Raw genomic sequence first — 18,752 nt, forward strand, 5'->3', positions numbered from 1 at the left:
GTCAAGACGGCCTTGTTACTAGAGCTGAATTATTTGTTCTCTCTAAGGGTGTGTCTACACTGCACTGTTATTCCAGAATTATGGACATTATTCCAGAAAAAAATACTAGCATCCAAACAGCAATTGTTTTATTTTGAAAGAAATTTGAAATAACAGAGGGCTTTTTCTGACATTGGTAAACCTCATTCTATGAGGAATGATGCCTCTTCCAAAAAAGTTCTTTCGGAAGAGAGGGTATGTGGATGCTCCACTGCTGCTATGTTGAAATAGCTCCTCCTATTCTAAGGCTCCTTCTATTCTAGACTACAGGGTTTTGTTGACAAAAGTGGACTTTTGTCGACAAAACTATACCTGCATCTACACTGCCACAGAGTTCTGTCTACAGAAGGCATTATTACATCTATAGTGTCCTTTGCATCTACACTGTCATGTCGACAAAGTGGCTTGCTTTGTTGACAGAACTGGATGTAGTCTAGATGTACCCTAAATTATTCTAAGTTATTCCTCCCCAGTGTCTCCTGGTCATCTACATTACGGGAACCTGCCTCAGACTAATTTTGAGGCTCCCCTGTAGTGTGAATGTTCTATTTCAAAATAAGATATTTTGGGAGATCTCTTCCGGAATGGCTTTTTCCTAAATAAGCTTGCAGTGTAGATATACCCTAAGGCTGTGTCTAGGCTGCACCCCTTTTGCGGAAAAGGGATGCAGATTAGACACAGCACAATTGCAAATGAAGCGGGGATTTAAATCTTTCCCGCTTCATTTGCATGAACATGGCTGCCGCTTTTTTACGGCTCGGGGCTTTGCCGGCAAAAAGCGCCAGTCTAGACGGGGATCTTTTGGAAAATAAAGCCTTTTCCGAAAGATCCCTTATTCCTGATTTCCGCCTCTGCGGCTTTGCTCCTGTCTCCCTGCTGTGCGCCTGTCTCCCTGCTGTGCTCCGGGGCAAAGGAGCAAAGCCGCATGGGCAGCGGGGTCCCGCCGCCTGTGCGGCTTTGCTTGGGTCTCCCTGCTGTGCTGGGGGGGACTCCCCCCCAGAACAGCAGGGAGACAGGAGCAAAGCCGCAGAGGCGGGGGACCCCGCCGCCTGTGCGGCTTTGCTTGGGTCTCCCTGGTCTGCTGGGGGGGAGGGGGTGCAGCTAGTGCGCCCCCCCCCCCCCAGCAGACCAGGCTTTTGTTGTGGACGCCTGGGGTAGAGCAGCTGGGGTGCTGCCGGGTTGGTCCTGCGGGGACCTACCCAGCAGTGCCCCAGCTGTTCTGTCCCAGGAGTCCAGATTCTGCCGCGGTTGAAACTGATCAGCGGCTGATTCCAGGAAGCCAGGGGCAGAGCAACTCTGCCTAGGGCTTCCTGTAGTCAGCCGCTGATCAGTTTCAGCAGCGGCTGAATCTGGAGCCAGTTCTGACTTACATACAAATTCAACTTAAGAACAAACCTATAGTCCCTATCTTGTACGTAACCCGGGGACTGCCTGTACTTAACATCACGTACATCACAGTGTCTCCACCATCAAAAGGACAGCTATATCATCTCTGAAATCTAACCACAAGATGGTGGCTGAAAAAAAACATTCTACATGCTTCCCAAGTAACACAAACAAGGGAACTGAGCCAGACTCATTATATCTGGCCATGGCCGTCTTGCTGACATGATATCAGGACTCACAGAAATCATCCTCAAACTACTCACCACAGAAAGAGCTCCTTTCCTCCCGGACACAACCAACTTCCTCTAGAAACTCCACAACATTAATGCCTTCCCACAGAACATAGCCTTGCTGCCATGGATGTCAACTCCCTACACAGCAGCATCCGTCACAACGAGAGCATAGCAGCCTACCTCCAATATTTACAATACAATGGACACTGCTCAGCTCTTTACCCCAAATACATCTCCAAAATCATCCATTTCATTCTAACCCATAATCATTTTACATCTAAGAACAAACATTGTCCAACTAAGCAAACAGCCATAGGTATTAGGATGGCTCACCATAATGCCATCCTTTCATGAGTCACCTCGAAGAATAATTTTTGAAAAATACAACATACAAGCAATGATATGCCTGAGATATATTCATCCTCTGGACAGACAATTTAAATTGTCATAGACTTCCACCACAACTTTATTAACCACTGATCCTCATTCAAGTCTCTTGGAAACAGTCCCACACCAGCATTAACTTCCTGGACACCATGATTAGCTTCACCAATGGAACCCAACAGACAACTATACATAAAAACTCTCAGATCACTACATCCATCTTCATAAATCCAGGCTCCCCAAAAACTTAAAGAAATCTGTTATCTATAGCCAGGTTCTCAGATTCTGCAGAATATGGTCTGAGGAAAACGTTCAGGATATACACAAAAATCACCTTCACTGAACAAGGCACTCCACTAGAGAAGTAGATTGAATCATGGAATTCCCCTATACTTAGCCCTGTCTCCAACTTCAAAATGGATGTGCTCAAACTGGAGAGAGCCCAGGGGAGGGTAATGAAAATGAATACGGGACTGGGGTGGAGAGGTTGAGGGAACTAGGCTTATTTAGTCTGCAGAAGGGAAGAGTGAGGGGGGATTTGATAGCAGCCTTCAATTACCTGATGGGAGGTTCCAAAGAGGATGGAGAGAGGCTGTTCTCAGTGGTGACGGATGGCAGAACAAGGAGCAATGGTCTCAAATTACAGTGGGGGAGGTCTAGGTTGGATATTAGGAAAAACTATTTCCCTTGAAGAGTGGTGAAGCACTGGAATGGTTTCCCTAGGGAGGTGGTGGAATCTCCATCCCTAGAGGTTTTTAATTCTCGGCTTGACAAGGCCCTGGCTGGGATGATTTAGTTGGGGTTGGCCTTCCTTTAAGCTAGATCAGCAGTTCTCAAACTTTTTGGGCTCTGGAGCCCATTACATATGTAAAAATTTATGCGGAGCCCCAGCGGTCCACTGATTGTATGTGTTGTACCTATCGATGGTTCTAGTTTGTCAACCTCGCAGAGCCCCTGGAGATGTCTCGCAGAGCTCTGGGGCTCCGTGGAGCCCAGTTTGAGAAACACTGAGCTAGATGGTCTCCTGAGGTCTCTTCAAGCCCTAATCTTCTATTATTTTAAAAACTGGTCACCCAAATACCCAAGGAGAACCTGCTTCAATACATCATTAAACTCCCCTCTGGCCATGCACTCTAATTATCACCTACCATCACACACTGGAACCCCTATGGGGGCTCATCAAACTACACCCTATACTCAGTGGGGACTCAATACTGAAACACTAAACACATGCTAATCTCCACTGAAATACTAAACACAGTACATCTTAACTGACCTGCCCCTTTACTCCCCACAGTCATTCCCTCGCTTGTTTCTCAAACGGGTGTTGAGGTGACACCAAGCCCCAAGGAGGAAAAGACAAAACCACGGACACATTTTCCAGAGACCTGGATCTGGGATCTGGTCCCCGTTGGGTAAGTGACCCCAACAGATCCACCTAGGAAGAAAAATCACAGGTAATTCCTGAGCATGAAACCCTCTGCCATCTCCAATGAGTGATGTGCCTCACTTTGTAGTACCTCATGAGGTGATTCAACTACTCCTGTAGTCTAGGGGCTGAGGAAAAGCCTTTGCTGGAAAATGCCTACCTGTACAGAGTGGAACCTTCTGTCTGTCCCCAGCAGGCTTCTCGTGTTTCCCAGGCAATATATCATGTACACAACAGGCACCCAAAATTTGAAACATTTAGCCCTCTCTGACAGTCTTCTAAAGGACAAACAATTCCATTCTCTTCCCCCACCCTTGCCACCAATCACATTCCCCCCAATCTTTACTCCCTGTTTTTTATTTTGGAGTTTGTGAAAATAAAATAATTTGCACTGAAGAAATGGGGTGCTTTAGAGATGAAAGGCTTGTACCTCATTTCCCTGTCATTCCAAGTCAGCCAAAGTTCTAAGCCAGCACTGGATGGAAACTAGTGCCCTACAGGCAACAAGCTCCATGCCCCATCCATTTTGCAGTGAGGTGGGAAAGGCGTCTCTGCAGGTCACTGCTCCTGACACCATCACAGAGTGGCAAGCCAACATGTTCTGCATTGCGGATAGCGGTTTTGGACTCTCCCAGCGAGCCACGTTCACAGTTTTCCAGCCCTTCTTTGTGGATGTGAGATTGCCCTACTCTGTGGTCCGAGAAGAGACTTTCACCCTAAATGCCATTGTCTTCAACTACCTGAAGGAATGTATCCAGGTGAGTGCTCGCTACCCCACACCGCACGTGAGCCCATAGTGTTTGTTCCAGAGACCGGGCACACCACATTTTGAGGTGTCCTGGTCATGCACATCGGGTCCACATCATGCAGACTGATATTCTGCAGTAGCAGAGCTGCTGTTTGCCTTTTACAGCTGCCAGGTGCCCAGTATGTTTGTTCCCCTCCTGTTCAGGTGAACACCAGCCTGGCTGAGTCTCCGGAGCTTCGGGTGGAATCTTGCCCAGATTGCCAATACACAAGCTGCCTCTGCGCTGGTGAAGCCAAGACTTTCTCCTGGACTGTGACCGCCACCAAACTGGGTGAGGCAGTTGAGAGGGCAAAGGGGGCAAGAGCAAATGTGAATGCCCATCTGTCTGCCCACATGTCCCTCCCTCTCTCTCTACCCTTGCAAGTCTTCAGTTTTGCTCTCCTGTCACCTTTCCAGGCAAGGTGAATGTCTCCGTGAGCACCGAGGCTGAGGAGGCACACGACCTATGCGGCAATGAGATCGCTGTGACACCCCCACGAGGACGGACAGACACGGTGATACAAGCCCTCCTTGTCAAGGTCAGTCGAGCTTCAAAGGCAACAGGTGGGTCCAGCCCTGGGGCGAGAGGGGCTGGGAGGGATGTGGCTCTCCAGGAGGACATCAGCCCCTCAGGCATAGATAGGCCAGCACTGGGACAGCAGGGTCAGGGAGGGGAAACAAGGGGGCAGGGAGAGATGAGGTCTCTTCGCACACTGCTCTAGCAGCACTCAGGCAGCAGAGTCAGGGAGAGGAAAAGGGTCAGTAGCCGCCTCAGGCACAGACAGCCTGGCACTGGAACAGCAGTCTTCCTTTCTGCCATCTCCTTTCAGACTTACACTCCCTTTGTTTCCATAGCCGGGCGGGACCCTCGAAGAGAAGACTCACAACGCCTTCCTGTGTGTTACAGGTATGGATGGGCTAGTACCGTAATTGCTCTGGCTTGTGAAAGAGGCTGCTGTGTAATTTCAGAGCCCCAAATAGCAGAGGCACCTGTTCAGAAAGAAAACACTGAGAGCACCGTTCCTTTCGAAAGGTGCAAGGGCACAAGTGCCATGTCCATGGTGCTGTTACACTCAATGCCGGGAGCAGCAGCTACCTGGGGGAGAAAGGTAGTATGCACAGATCATGCTGACAGGACCTTCAGCATCATGTTTGGTCCTGCCTTCTTCATATACTCCAAGTGGTGCCTCCCCCTGCAGTTCTGGGCCCATGATTCTAGCTTTCTCCAATCACACACATTGTTAATTCTTGGGCTTTGTCTTTCTCAGAGGATCCAGTTACAGAAGAAGTTTCCCTGAAGCTGCCAGAAGGAGTCTTGGAAGGATCAGGCCGAGCCATTGTCTCTGTCATTGGTGAAGACTTTCTCCCCGTTCCTTTGCTGCCAGGGGGAAGGGCTCATGCAGCATCTGGCACTAATGCTGCATCAATCCACACCTCTGAAAGCTATATTAAAAACCAAAATCCTTTTCTGGAGCCCACTGCCCTTCCAGCAGAATGATCCTCATTGAAATGGACCCTCAATGGTTTGACTGGGAAAGGCAGCCTTTGGGAGAGACCATGCCACAGATCTGAACATTAGGAAAGATTTCTTGAAACCAAGCCTGAAAACTCCACCCTTTGTTCAGATTTTATCCCAGTTTCAGTCTCTGGCAACCCCTGCCACAAATAAATCCTCTCCTCTCCTCAGCATTGCCGCCCTCCAGATAACTGAGGGTTTGCATCTCCCTGCTCCCCTTAGCGGTTGCTCAGCCAAAGGAAACAGACTTAGTTCTTCTTGTATCTCCGTACATATAATCCCTCAAGAGACCCATAATCATGTACTTCTTTCCCTAGAGGCTGCTCTAGTGTTCATGGGCTCAACTGCACCCACAAAAATTGTGAAAACCAGGGTGTGAAAATGGGTGAACACACTTCTGCTCGCCTGGCGCACAGGGCCCTGGGGTGACGTGTGATTTGGAGAGTGACCCACCCCACAGGGGTAATGCCCGTGCCTCCAGGCTTGGCCTGCTCCCTGCTCCCCATGCCCAGAGTGGAGAGCTGGGCCCCGCCCTTTGGAACATTGGGAGTTTATGCTCCAGCCCGGCTCCATCCTAGGACCTTCCCTTTGCACCAGGCGGGGATTAAGATTGTGGTGCCAGGGCAGCATGTGCTGCTGTGGTGGTCAGGGCCTCTCAGCAGGTTTGGAGAGTGCACTTCCAGAACCAGGAGGCAGCATCCACCCCTGCTTTTCACTGAATTCCCCGCAGAGTCCTGGTGAAGTTCTAGTGCTGGGGCTGAGACCTGCAAAGGTATTTAGGCCCTAACTGGCACCAAAATCAGTGGCAGTTGGGCCGTATTTTGCAGAGCTACTTCAGAAATTGGGCTTATTTCAGCCTGTGAGGGCTGGCTTGCATCTTGCTGCTTTTGTTTTTATTGGCTCCTGGCAAGCAGAGCAAAGGGGGCAAAACGGGGGGCAATGGGGCAAGTTCAGAGGTGCACAGTGGACCCACCACAGTCCAAGAACCCAGACTGTCACACTGTGTTGAGGTTCTTTTAGGGCCTGGCTTGTTTTGAAATGAGATTTGCTTGGTTTTTGGCTCCTTCTGAAAGTCGTGGGCTTATTTACAGTGTGTGAAAGTTGGCAACCCACACCAGGTCCATACAGAGAGACATGATCAACTCCCTGTCCTGTGATGTTATGCCCGAGCATATCCCAGTTCTCTTCATGGTGTAGAAGTGGTAGGAGCAACACTGGGGGAGTGAGCTGATTGTGTGTTTTCTCTCCATTCTCAACCTCCAGGGGATATCATGGGCGCAGCCTTAGAGAACTTACACCAGCTACTTCAATTGCCCTTTGGCTGTGGTGAACAGAACATGGTCATGTTTGCACCAAACATCTTTGTACTCCAGTACTTGGAGAAGACAAAGCAGCTTACCCCGGAGATCAGAGACAAAGCACTGGAATTCATGAAGACCGGTAAGTGGTGCCAGCAATGCCAGAACTAGGGAGGCACAGAGTGCTGCTACACTCCCTGCCTTGAAGTGGTTTCCATCATATGCTGGGTTTCCATATTGGTTCAGTGGCCTTCCCAAATTGCCAGGCACGGCCCTGCCCACGCTCTGCCTCCAGAACACCAGCTGTAGGCATACTGAAATGGAGTGTTGCTGCCCCTGAACGCCTGCTGGCTCTGGGGTTGGGGAGGTTGGAGTCGTGCCCCCTCCTCCCACCCCGGTGCTCCAGGCTGGGGTTCACATGCTCGTCCTCCCCTCTCTAAGGGGGAAGGGGACGCGCTCTGAACCCTTCCTCCCCTCCTTGTGGTGGGGAGCCTCAGCAGAAGGGGTGAGGATCTAGGTGGGGCTGGCAGCCTGCCTCTGGAGTGGTGCAGAGCATCCTGATCATGCCAGGATAGGATCTAGGAGGGAACAAGCCGCTTTTGGTAGGTGTGGAGCCATCTTATGGAAATCCACATCTGGGCTACAATTCGAGGTGCTGCAAGTCCTCAGGATTGAGAGACCATCCCAGTCCTCCTGTCTCCCCAGGTTACCAGCGCCAGCTGCTCTACAAACATGACAATGGTTCCTACAGCGCCTTTGGGAAGCGTGATGCTGAGGGCAACACCTGGTAAGTGAGCAGAACTGATGCCCTCCAGCCACACCTATGGCCAGGAGTCTTAATGGCAGGAGCCTTCCTGCTTCTGAGGCCAATGGATACAGCACTCCTCTCTGCTCTGCTCTCTGCAGGCTGACAGCTTTTGTGGCCCGGTCCTTCGGCCAGGCCAGCTCCTACCTGTACATTGATGAGCGGCATGTGAAGGATGCTGTCCGCTGGCTGGGACAGAACCAGCTGCCCAGCGGCTGCTTCCAGAGCGTGGGGAAACTCTTCAACAATGCCCTGAAGGTATGGACACTGGAGGAGAGGGAGAAGCCCTACTAGTGGGGAAGAGGAGCGTGGTCCCCGGCAGCTCCCACAGAATAGTGCTGTGCTCCCACTCACCATGGGGAAGCACCCTCCCCACACAATGAACTGACATTGACAGGAGTGTTACAATGTCAGTGTCCTCTCCCTTACTGCTTTGCTCTCCTCAGGATGGCACTACAGGTGCTATGCACATTGTTTCTGGGCCATCTAGCACAATGGGCTCTGTGTACTAAACAAAGATACTTTTTTCCAACTCCTGCCCCACAGCTTGGAGAGTCAGTCTGGGCTCTTTCCTTCTCTCGCATCATTACCGGCCATAAAGGCTCTGCAGGACACATTACATTCCCCTTGACACCTGTGCAGCTTCTTTGCGTTATGTTTGCCTGGATGCAAATGACAAAATCTCAGAAAAGCATCTTCTTCTTTATTATTTATGAGCCTAGCAAGTCCCCAAGCTGCTATGCATGGAACATTGTGTGAATCTTTGGAGCCAAATCTTTTCAGAGATCAAGAACATCCAGAGGTCTCATGATACAGGGAGACCGTGGCCTGGTATTGAGACAGGTCCTCTGCACCTGCTCTGATTAACTTTTCTGACTAAGGATTTCTCTAGCCCAATTTGCAGAGCATGACTATTTGGTCTCCATGCAGGTTGCTTTTCACTGTTCCCTTTGCACCGCCGTTAATCTGACAGTGCTTTCCTTGTCTCTCAGTGAGGGATGTCTAGAAGTATGTTTCCCATGTCAAGGAAGTAATGCGTGGCCTTGCTGCTCTTGTTTCACCTCTTTTTTCTGCCTCTCTGGGCACCCTGCAGGGTGGCGTGGATGACGAGATCTCGCTGACGGCTTACATCACTGCCGCGCTGCTGGAATTGCACATGGAGAAGAATGTGAGTAGCTCCTGGATGTACACAGGGTTTGGGGGAACCCTCCACAGCCCCAGGGAGCAGGGAATGGTTGGCCCAAAGTAGGGAAATCCACTGCCACTTCATTTCTGCTTTGCACTTCATCAGCATGGAGAAAGCAAAGGGCTGGGGATTCAGAAGTGGCAAGCAGCTTTTTAGATTACAAGCTGACAGTCCTGTGCTTGGTGAATTGAATGTGAAATTCTAAGTGCCAGGTTCTCATTTGCCCCCAAGCTGCTGACTATCACCACAGGACAGGGAGGACCAAGATAATTTGACCTTCTGCCTGGGTCACTCAACTGAAATTTCTGGTTATAGTGACATCCCACTGTACTTCTCAAAGCGTGTTACTTGTATGATGTCAGCCTCAGCATCCCCCTCTGAGGCAGGCAAGTACAAGCTGCTTTTTACAGACAGCAAACTGGCTCAGAGAGAAAGAATGCGACTTGCCCAAGGTTGTACAACACGTTAATGGCAGAGTCAGGAAAAGAGCCCAGTGACCCTATCTCGCAGTCCTCTGCATTAGCTATAAGAAATCCTTCTGTACCAAATAAACACCAGGATCCTCATTGGAAACCAGGCTCTGCATGTGAGTCAAACTTCCTTGGGCAATAACATACAAACGGCATCCACCTACCCAATCTGAGCCAAGCTTCCTGGGAAAATACCTTGATTAAACATGGGGGCTGTGTCTACATTGGCACCCCTTTCCGGAAAAGGGATGCTAATGTGACCAGTCGGAATTGCAAATCCGCGGGGGATTTAAATATCCCCCACGGCATTTGCATTTACATGGCTGCCGCTTTTTTCCGGCTCGGGGTTAAGCCGGAGAAAAGCGCCAGTCTAGACGCGATTTTCTGGAAAATAAACCCTTTTCCGGAAGATCCCTTATTCCTTCTTTCCCTTATTCCATGAGGCGTACAGCTAGTTCGGATTAGAAGCCTAATCCGAACTAGCTAGTCCGTGCCGCATGTAGCCGCGCGGCACGGAGTCCGAACTAGCCGGTATTTAAAAATGGCGCCGGCTGGCTTCATGCAAATGAAGCCTGGGAAATTCAAATCCCGAGCTTCATTTGCAACTGCAGATGACTACATTACCCCTGCTAGTTCGAACTAGCGGGGTAGTGTAGACATACCCAGAGGGAATTACACCTTCATCTGCAACAGAGACATACTGCATTTCAGTGGCTGTGTTCAGCACCTTGAGGGGAAATCCTTCCAGGGCATTAGATTGAGACTAGTTCCTGACAGCTGTAAGTGGCCTAACCACCTTCATGTTCCTTTCTAAGGGCACCATGGTGGACGACGCTTTACTCTGCCTCAAGAAGGCATTACATGATGTGAACAGCACATATGCCCAGGCCTTGATGGCTTATGTCTTCACACTGGCCAAGGACGTGGAATCAAGGCAGCAGCTCTTGCAGCAGTTAGACCAACAGGCTACCAAACCTGGTATGGTGCCTTCTTTTAGTAGCTACTCTGACTGCTGGTAACACCCAATCCTGACAAGTTCTGAGCCCTGGCAACTTCTTGTGGTATCATTGGGCCAAACCCTGAGGTCCTTAGTAAGTTTATTCTGCTATTAGTCAGGCAACCCCCTTGCTACTGAAGTGAAGTTGGTGGGAATTCGATCTGAGTAAAGACTAAGAGCTGGAAAATTTCAGTTAGGCTTCTGAGTTCCTAATTAGGCACTTCTGATAATCCCACACAGTGAAAACTGAATCAAGACCACAGGACATGACACAGGTAAAGAGCAATGGGCACATTCATCTTCATTTGCACAGGACTGAATTGGGCAGAGCTCCACCAAGAACAATATCAGAGTAAAACAGACGAGAGGAGAAAACCATAGCTCTCTGGTGGCTGCACTTCAGTGCTCCCACCATCACCCTGGGTAATTTGTAGAGACCTTGGACTACATTTAAGAGATGTATCAACTACTGTCTGAAACAAAACCTCTTTTCTCTTTCTCCCTTGGTCTCACTCTCTGCTGGTTTCTGATAACTTAATTAAAATCATTATAACTGGCACTCAAGTAGTGTAGCCTAAACCTTTTATTGAAAGACTTCAGAAAAGATTGTAGATCATATGCAAGGTTCCCCCTATGCTGCGCTGTAGCATGGCCCCACAGCTGCTTAATCAGCCCTGCCCAGCTAGGGTCTCAGGGCTCCAGGCATGGAGCTGCCTGGCTGGGCAGGGCTGACTGAGCAGATGCAGAGCTATGCTGCCACACAGCTTAGCGGGAACCTTGGTTATATGGGATTGTATTGGCTCCAAAAATCCTCTTCTATTTCTTGGAAAGACTGTTCAGCTTGAGTCACTTTGGAAGTAATTGGTCCAAATCTTCCCTGCAAGAACATTATTGCTTGCAATGTCAAGGTTAGAAGGTAGAGAAGGCCCTCAACATCCATTTGTTTTAATGGTGATCAGGGTACTCTACACATTGCAGACCTGAAGGGGAAGAATCCTCTGGGATGTTAACATGAAGGGGAAAGGAGTCCAGGACAGCTGGCAGTATTTTAAAGAAGCCTTACTGAAGGCACAGAAAGAAACCATCCCGATACGTAGCAAGAGAGGCAAACATGGTAGGAGACCAGATTGGCTTACAGGGGAAATCCTTGGTGAACTTAAGCACAAAAAGGAAGCTTACAAAAAGTGGAAACTTGGACAAATGACCAGGGTGGGGTTTAAATGTATAGCTCGAGAATGCCGGGGGGTTATCAGGAAGGCGAAAGTGCAAATGGAATTGCAACTGGCTAAGGATGTGAAGGATAACAACAAAGGTTTCTACAGGCATGTTAACAAGAAGAAGGTGATCAGAGAGGGTGTGCGGCCCCTACTGGATGAAGGAGGTAACCTAGTGACATGATGTGGGGAAAGCTGAAGTACTCAATGCTTTCTTTGCCTCTGTATTCACGGACAAGGTGGGCTCCCCGACTAATGCACTGACACAAGATGGGATGAAGATGGACAGCCCGTGGTGGGTAAAGAACAGGTTAGGAACTATTTAGAAAAGTTAAATGTACACAAATCCATGGGTCCGGACTTAATGCATCCGAGGGTACTGAGGGAGTTGGCAAATGTCATTGAGGAGCCTTTGGCCATTGTCTTTGAATAATTGGCGATTGGGAGTGATCCTGGATGACTGGAAAAAGGCAAATGTAGTGCCCATCTTCAAAAAAGGGAAGAAGGACGATCCAGGGAACTATAGGCCAGTCAGTCCTACCTCAGTTCCTGGAAAAATCATGGAAGGGATCCTTAAGGTATCCATTTTGAGGCACTTGGAAGACAGGAAAGTGATTAGGAATAGTCAGCATGGATTCACAAAGGGCAAGTCATGCCTGACCAATCTGATTAACTTCTATGATGAGGTAACTGACTCTGTGGACATGGGAAAGTCAGTGGATGTGATATACCTTGACTTTAGCAAGGCTTTTGATACGGTCTCCCACAATATTCTTGCCAGCAAGTTAAGGGAATAAGGATTGGAAAAATGAATGGTAAGATGGATAGAAAGATGGCTAGAAGGCCGGGCCCAGCGAGTAGTGATCAATGGCTCGATGTCAGGATGGCGGTCGGTTTCTAGCGGAGTGCCCCAAGGTTCGGTTCTAGGACCGGTTTTGTTCAATATCTTTATTAATAACCTGGATGAGGGGATGGATTGCACCCTCAGCAAGTTTGTAGATGACACTAAGATGGGGGGAGAGGTAGATATGCTTGCGGGCAGAGATAGGGTCCAGATTGACTTAGACAAATTGGAGGATTGGGCCACAAGAAATCTGATGAGGTTCAACAAGGACAAGTGTAGAGTCCTGCACTTGGGATGGAAGAATCCCAAGCATTGTTACAGGCTGGGGACCAACGAGCTAAGTAGTAGTTCTGCAGAAAAGGACCTGGGAATTACAGTGGATGAGAAGCTGGATATGAGTCAACAGTGTGCCCTTGTAGCCAAGAAGGCTAATGGCATATTAGGTTGCATTAAGAGGAGCATTGCCAGCAGATCCAGAGATGTCATTATTCCCCTTTATTCGGCTCTGGTGAGACCACATCTGGAGTATTGTGTCCAGGTCTGGGCCCCCCACTACAAAAAGGATGTGGATGCATTGGAGAGGGTCCAGCGGAGGGCAACCAAAATGATTAGTGGGCTGGAGCATATGACCTATGAAGAGTGGCTGAGGGAGTTCGGTCTGTTTAGTCTGCAGAAGGGAAGAGTGAGGGGGGATTTGATAGCAGCCTTCAACTTCCTGAAGGGAGGTTCCAAAGAAGATGGAGAGAGGCTGTTCTCAATGGTGACAGATGGCAGAACAAGGAGCAATGGTCTCAAGCTGTGGTGGGAGAGGTCCAAGTTGGATATTAGGAAAAACTATTTCCCTAGGAGGGTGGTGAAGCACTGGAATAGGTTACCTAGGGCGGTGGTGGAGTCTCCATCCCTAGAGGTGTTTAAGTCTCGGCTTCACAAAGCCCTGGCTGGGTTGATTTAGTTGAGATTGGTCCTGCCTAGAGCAGGAGGCTGGACTTGATGACCTTCTGAGGTCTTTTCCAGCTCTATGATTCTATGCAGGGTCAGCTCCTTAGGATTCGTGTGAGAGCAAAGGCTACATGAAAACCAGGTTGGAGATGTGTTGCTACGTGGAGCTATGGGTTGATTAAAATCTATGGTTCTGTTAGTTTAAAATCAAATTCCATGTATTGGCTGAGGTGCAACTATAGTTACTAACCCCAAAGACTCTCCAGTTAACAATATCCAGATATAGGTCTTACCAGTTTTCATATATTCTTACTTTACCCCATGAAGTTCTTGAAGGGTTCCTTAGAAGTAAAAACAACTAAGAGCCCAGTAGCACCTTAGAGGCTAACAGATTTATTAGGACATGGACTTCCATGGGTAAAACCCTTCATCAGATGAATTGGAGTGGAGTTGACAGAGTCATGGACAACAAAAATCTGATGAAGTAGGTTTTACCCATGAAAGTTTATGCCCTGTGAGCCTCTAAGGTGCCACAGAACCCCTTGTTATTTATGCAGATACAGACTAACAAGGCTACCTCTTAGAAGTGAGGGGTGAGCTAGCAAAAGGGAATTAGGTTACTGGACTTTCCTGTAAAACAACCAGCCAGAGCTCTGGGATGGCACAAGGTAAGAGGATACCAGAGCCTAGGCTCCAGTCCATGCCCAAACATTTACACCACAGTTTGACAGTCCTGCAAGCTTGAGTCAGCTGACCGTGGCAAACCACACACGTGTAATTGTGGTGCAGATGTACCCTGAAACCATAATGTGGTCCAGAGAGCTACCAGCTTCTGCACTTTCTAGCTATGTGTTCCAGCTTCTTACAGTGAAGTCTGCACAGTTTTCACCTAAACGAGTCCCTGCAAAAGCTTTTTTCTTGTTTTGTCTCTTCCTTAAAGTGCATGGCCTGCTCTGACCAGTGACTGTACTGTTCCCACATCTACACAGCAGTGTTATTTTGGAATAACTGACGTTATTTCAAAATAACAGTAAGTATCTACACAGCAAACCATTATTTTGAAATAATGTTGAGCTGGAGGGCTTTTTACTCTGACTCCTGTAATCCTCATTTCACCAGGAGTAAGGGAAGTCGGGGGAAGAGTCCTCTTCCTTCAACTTCCTGCTGTGTAAACAGCACCTAAAGCCGAGTTAAGCTATTTCGACTTCAGCTACACAATTGACATAGCTGAAGTTACTTAGCTTAATTGGACTTTAGCCCTGCTGTGTAGACGTGCCCTTAGTGATTAAGCATTAAGGCTATGTCTACACTGGCCCCATAAAACGGAAGAGTCATGCAAAGCAGGTAAGTCAGAATAGGGAAATCCGCGGGGGATTTAAATATCCCCCGCGGATTTAAATAAACATGTCCACCGCTTTTTTTCCGGCTTGGGAATAAGTAGGAATAAGAGATCCTCCGGAAAAGGGCTTTATTCCGGAGGATCACGCCAGTCTAGATGCTTTTTTCCGGCTTTTCCCCAAGCCGGAAAAAAAAGCAGCGGACATATTTATTTAAATCCGCGGGGGATATTTAAATCCCCCGCGGATTTCTCTATTCTGACTTACCTGCTTTGCATGACTATTCCGTTTTATGGGGCCAGTGTAGACGAAGCCTAAATGTGTTCAATTTCAAAAGTACTTGTTTTGACCTGCCCGCCTTGCAAACACTCTCATGGCTCTGAGAGTCAAGCTGGGCTCTTTCCTTCTCCCACATCACCATCTGTTATGAAGATCCAGTGAGACAAACTCTGTCCTGACCGACACCAGGGCAGCTCCCTAGTCTTCTGTGGGCTTGGTCTTGTGTCTCAGATTCTCTTTGTGTCCCTCAGCAATTCTGTGGATGCACGAGAAGGTCTGGAACCCTGCTCTCTCCATCTGAGCTGTGCCATTTTGGGGCCATTTTTGCCTTGTCACTGTTCAGAGAAGAAAAGCACTTGACATACAAACAGCCTCCCATTGAAAGGCCACTGTCACCTGGATTTGGTTGTGGATTTGGGGCCACAGCAGTTACCTGCGTGTCCCTGGTAACGGAAGGATTGGTGATCTCAAGGAAAAAGTGGAATGAGGCCCAGTAGTGTGCAGTGTGATAAAAAGGGGTTCAGCAGGAGCTACAGTCCTTGCCGTGAGAAGTTCCCCACGCCAGGACGGGTGCCTGACACGGTGCAGAGCTCTAGGAGGCTTGGATAATACTGAGTGGGTCAAAAGTACATTCTTCTGCACTGTTTTTCTCCCCCTCAGGAGGATATCTGTTCCGGGAAGGACATGGGCACTCCATTGAAGAGTTGATGGCATATTTTTTATCTTTATCATCATCATCATCATCATCATCAATTGAGACTGCGGCTTATGTCCTCCTAGCTCACATTTCCACACCAGAGGTATCAGCTGCAGAAATTGCAGCTGCTTCCAAGATTGTGCGCTGGCTCATCAGTCAACGGAACTCCTACGGGGGCTTTGCCTCCACTCAGGTACCCCCCAGCGCCCTCAGAAATGGAGGGAGACACTGCATGCTTGGGGAGACAGGGGCCATGAGTCTAACCTGGCAATGAAGCCCTGACAGGGAGGGTACAAGTCACCTGCAGTGCTTGGAGGATTGGCGTGTCGATCCCCATGTGGGTGACCCATGGTGAGGATCACACTCTGGTGAGTGCTGGGGGTGGGAATCCAGCAGCTTGTGGCCTGGATGGTACAGATATTGTTTGTTCGGGAGCTAGGAGTTGGAACCTTGTTAACGAGGTCTGAGAAGTGTGGGTCTCGCCACCCTGCGGGGCAGGAGTGTGCTCTACAGCGCACAGACCCTATCATTCCAAAGTGCTGACTCTGGATTGCAAAGAGGTGACGCACACAGTGCGGTGTCTGTCTCTCTCTTCCCAGGACACAGTCGTCGGCCTTCAGGCCTTAACCAGGTATGCAGCCCTGACGTACCGCGAGGCAGAAGGGGTAAAGGTGACAGTGAAATCCATGGAGGGCTCACAGCAGGAGTTCCACGTGGATAAGAAGAACCAGCTGGTACTGCAGCAAGCATCACTCCCTCAAGTCCCAGGGAAGTACATGGTGCAGGCCATTGGGAATGGCTGTGTGTATGTGCAGGTGAGCCATGGCCCATTGGAGTCAACAGGAATTTTGCCACTGACTCCCAGAAGAGCAGGATTTGATCTAACACACTATGTATCTGTCTATCTTTATTCTGGGTCTGGGTCTGCCTTTGACCCTGCCTATACTAGAGGCTGAGCTTCGGGAGCTTTGGTACACTCACTGGGGTAGTTACAGTGAACATGGCTCGAGTGCCTCCAGACAACAGCATTTCCCTGCAGGAGCATGTGTCAGCCCTGCCAGCCCGTACACAGCTGCCATGCCGTGCAGTGCAGTGCAGTGGGGCATTCGGGGAGTTCTTTGTCATTGATTCTATGCAGCTACAAGAAAGAGAACACAGGCCGTACCATTTCACCCTGTGGCTCCTGCATCAAGTTCCATAGCCCTTGTAACAGCCGCTGGGGTTGTGGACACTGTGACGGATGGCAGAACAAGGAGTAATGGTCTCAAATTACCATGGAAGAAGTCTAGGTTGGATATTAGGAAAAATTATTTCACTAGGAGGATGGTGAAGCACTGGAATAGGTTACCTAGGGAAGTGGCAGAATCTCCATTCCTAGAGGTTTTTAAGTCTCGGCTTGACAAAGCTCTGGCTGAGTTAATTCAGTTGGGATTGGTCCTGCTTTGGGCAGGGTTCTGGACTTGATGACCTCCTGAGGTCTCTTTCCAGCTCTATGATTTTATGACACTGGCTATCTTTCCCATGATGCCAGCTTCTTCACACAGCACATAGTCAACCTGTGGAACTCCTTGCCAGAGGAGGCTGTGAAGGCTAGGACTGTAATAGAGTTTAAAGAGAAGCTAGATAATTTCATGGAGGTTAGGTCCATAAAAGGCTATTAGCCAGGGGATAGAAATGGTGTCCCTGGCCTCTGTTTGTCAGAGGCTGGAGATGGATGGCAGGAGACAAATCACTTGATCATTATCTTCGGGCCACCCCCTTTGGGGCACGTGGTGCTGGCCACTGTCGGCAGACAGGCTACTGGGCTAGATGGACCTTTGGTCTGACCCAGTATGGCCGTTCTTATGTTCTTATGCATGGCCCTGTCATTCCATATAGAGCTGGGGAATGTTGTCCAGCCCTGATACACATCCCTACTCTCTCACTAACAGAAGTTGGTCCAATAACAGATATTTACTTCAGATTTCTGAGATAGCAATGTTAGTTTCAGCAAAAACAAGCACTCTAGGGCTATGTCTAGACTGCAGGCTTCTTTCGAAAGAGGCTCTTTCGAAAGCATCTTTCGAAAGAGCCTCTTTCGAAAGATCACGTCTAGACTGCAGGCGGATCTTTCGAAAGAGAAATCCGCTTTTTCGAAAGAGAGTACCCAGCGAGTCTGGATGCTCTCTTTCGAAGACGGCCTCTTTACATTGAAGAACGCCTTCTTTCGAAAGAGGAACTTTCGAAAGAAGGCGTTCTTCCTCGTAAATTGAGGTTTACCGCCATCGAAAGAAAAGCCGCGTTCTTTCGAAATAATTTCGAAAGAACGCGGCTTGAGTCTGGACGCAGGGGAAGTTCTTTCGAAAAAAGGCTACTTTTCCCGAAAAAACCCCTGAGTCTGGACACGGCCTAGGGTACCTTCCCCCTTGTCTCTAATACCCTGGGACCAACATGGCTGCAACAACTCCTGAAACACTATCGCCACCTTAGAACCCAGCTGTCGTCTGGCAACTATGCAAAGCCAGGCTCATGAGCAGCTTCACCTCAGGGTTCTCCTTGTTGTAACTACTGAAGTCAAAGGCCTTGTGCCAGGAATGTGTTTTGCCCCATATGTTACCCATGCTGTGTATGGGCACACACCCTTGTGTGGGATCAGCCAGGTACCTGCTGGTGACAAACGGGTGAGAAGCCTGAGAGTAGATGGGTCTGTTTCGATAGCAAGCCCCCTCGGCACTGGTTGTCTCTGTTTATGTAGCAAGCCCCCTGGGCACTACACAGACAAATTCTTCCCCCCAGACGACTCTGCGCTATAACATCCCGCCCCCAGAGAGCAACGCGACCTTTGTCCTGAGTGTGAGCACGGCACCCGAGAAGTGCAGCCCTGCTTCCAGGAAACGCTTTGACCTCCATGTGCAAGTCAGGTACGGGATCCC

The 18,752-nt window shown here is 49.1% G+C and overlaps 1 protein-coding gene across 1 annotated transcript in view; it reads left to right on the forward strand.

The window, feature by feature from the left end:
- LOC102451496 (alpha-2-macroglobulin-like protein 1) overlaps window positions 1–18,752 on the forward strand; it is a 58,575-nt gene that overhangs the window by 33,482 nt on the left and 6,341 nt on the right. Inside the window, exons 19-32 of the mRNA XM_075902336.2 lie at window positions 3,340–3,457; window positions 4,004–4,229; window positions 4,424–4,550; window positions 4,676–4,797; window positions 5,114–5,165; window positions 5,527–5,610; window positions 7,038–7,214; window positions 7,778–7,859; window positions 7,979–8,135; window positions 8,971–9,045; window positions 10,349–10,511; window positions 15,804–16,033; window positions 16,440–16,655; window positions 18,616–18,740. Of these exons, the coding sequence (XP_075758451.2) occupies window positions 3,340–3,457; window positions 4,004–4,229; window positions 4,424–4,550; window positions 4,676–4,797; window positions 5,114–5,165; window positions 5,527–5,610; window positions 7,038–7,214; window positions 7,778–7,859; window positions 7,979–8,135; window positions 8,971–9,045; window positions 10,349–10,511; window positions 15,804–16,033; window positions 16,440–16,655; window positions 18,616–18,740 (1,954 nt within the window). The remainder of the gene's footprint in view (window positions 1–3,339; window positions 3,458–4,003; window positions 4,230–4,423; window positions 4,551–4,675; window positions 4,798–5,113; window positions 5,166–5,526; window positions 5,611–7,037; window positions 7,215–7,777; window positions 7,860–7,978; window positions 8,136–8,970; window positions 9,046–10,348; window positions 10,512–15,803; window positions 16,034–16,439; window positions 16,656–18,615; window positions 18,741–18,752) is intronic.

This window comes from Pelodiscus sinensis, chromosome 1 (assembly GCF_052426305.1).
Source record: "Pelodiscus sinensis isolate ZL-2025 chromosome 1, ASM5242630v1, whole genome shotgun sequence".
NCBI classification, from domain to species: Eukaryota; Metazoa; Chordata; order Testudines; family Trionychidae; genus Pelodiscus; species Pelodiscus sinensis.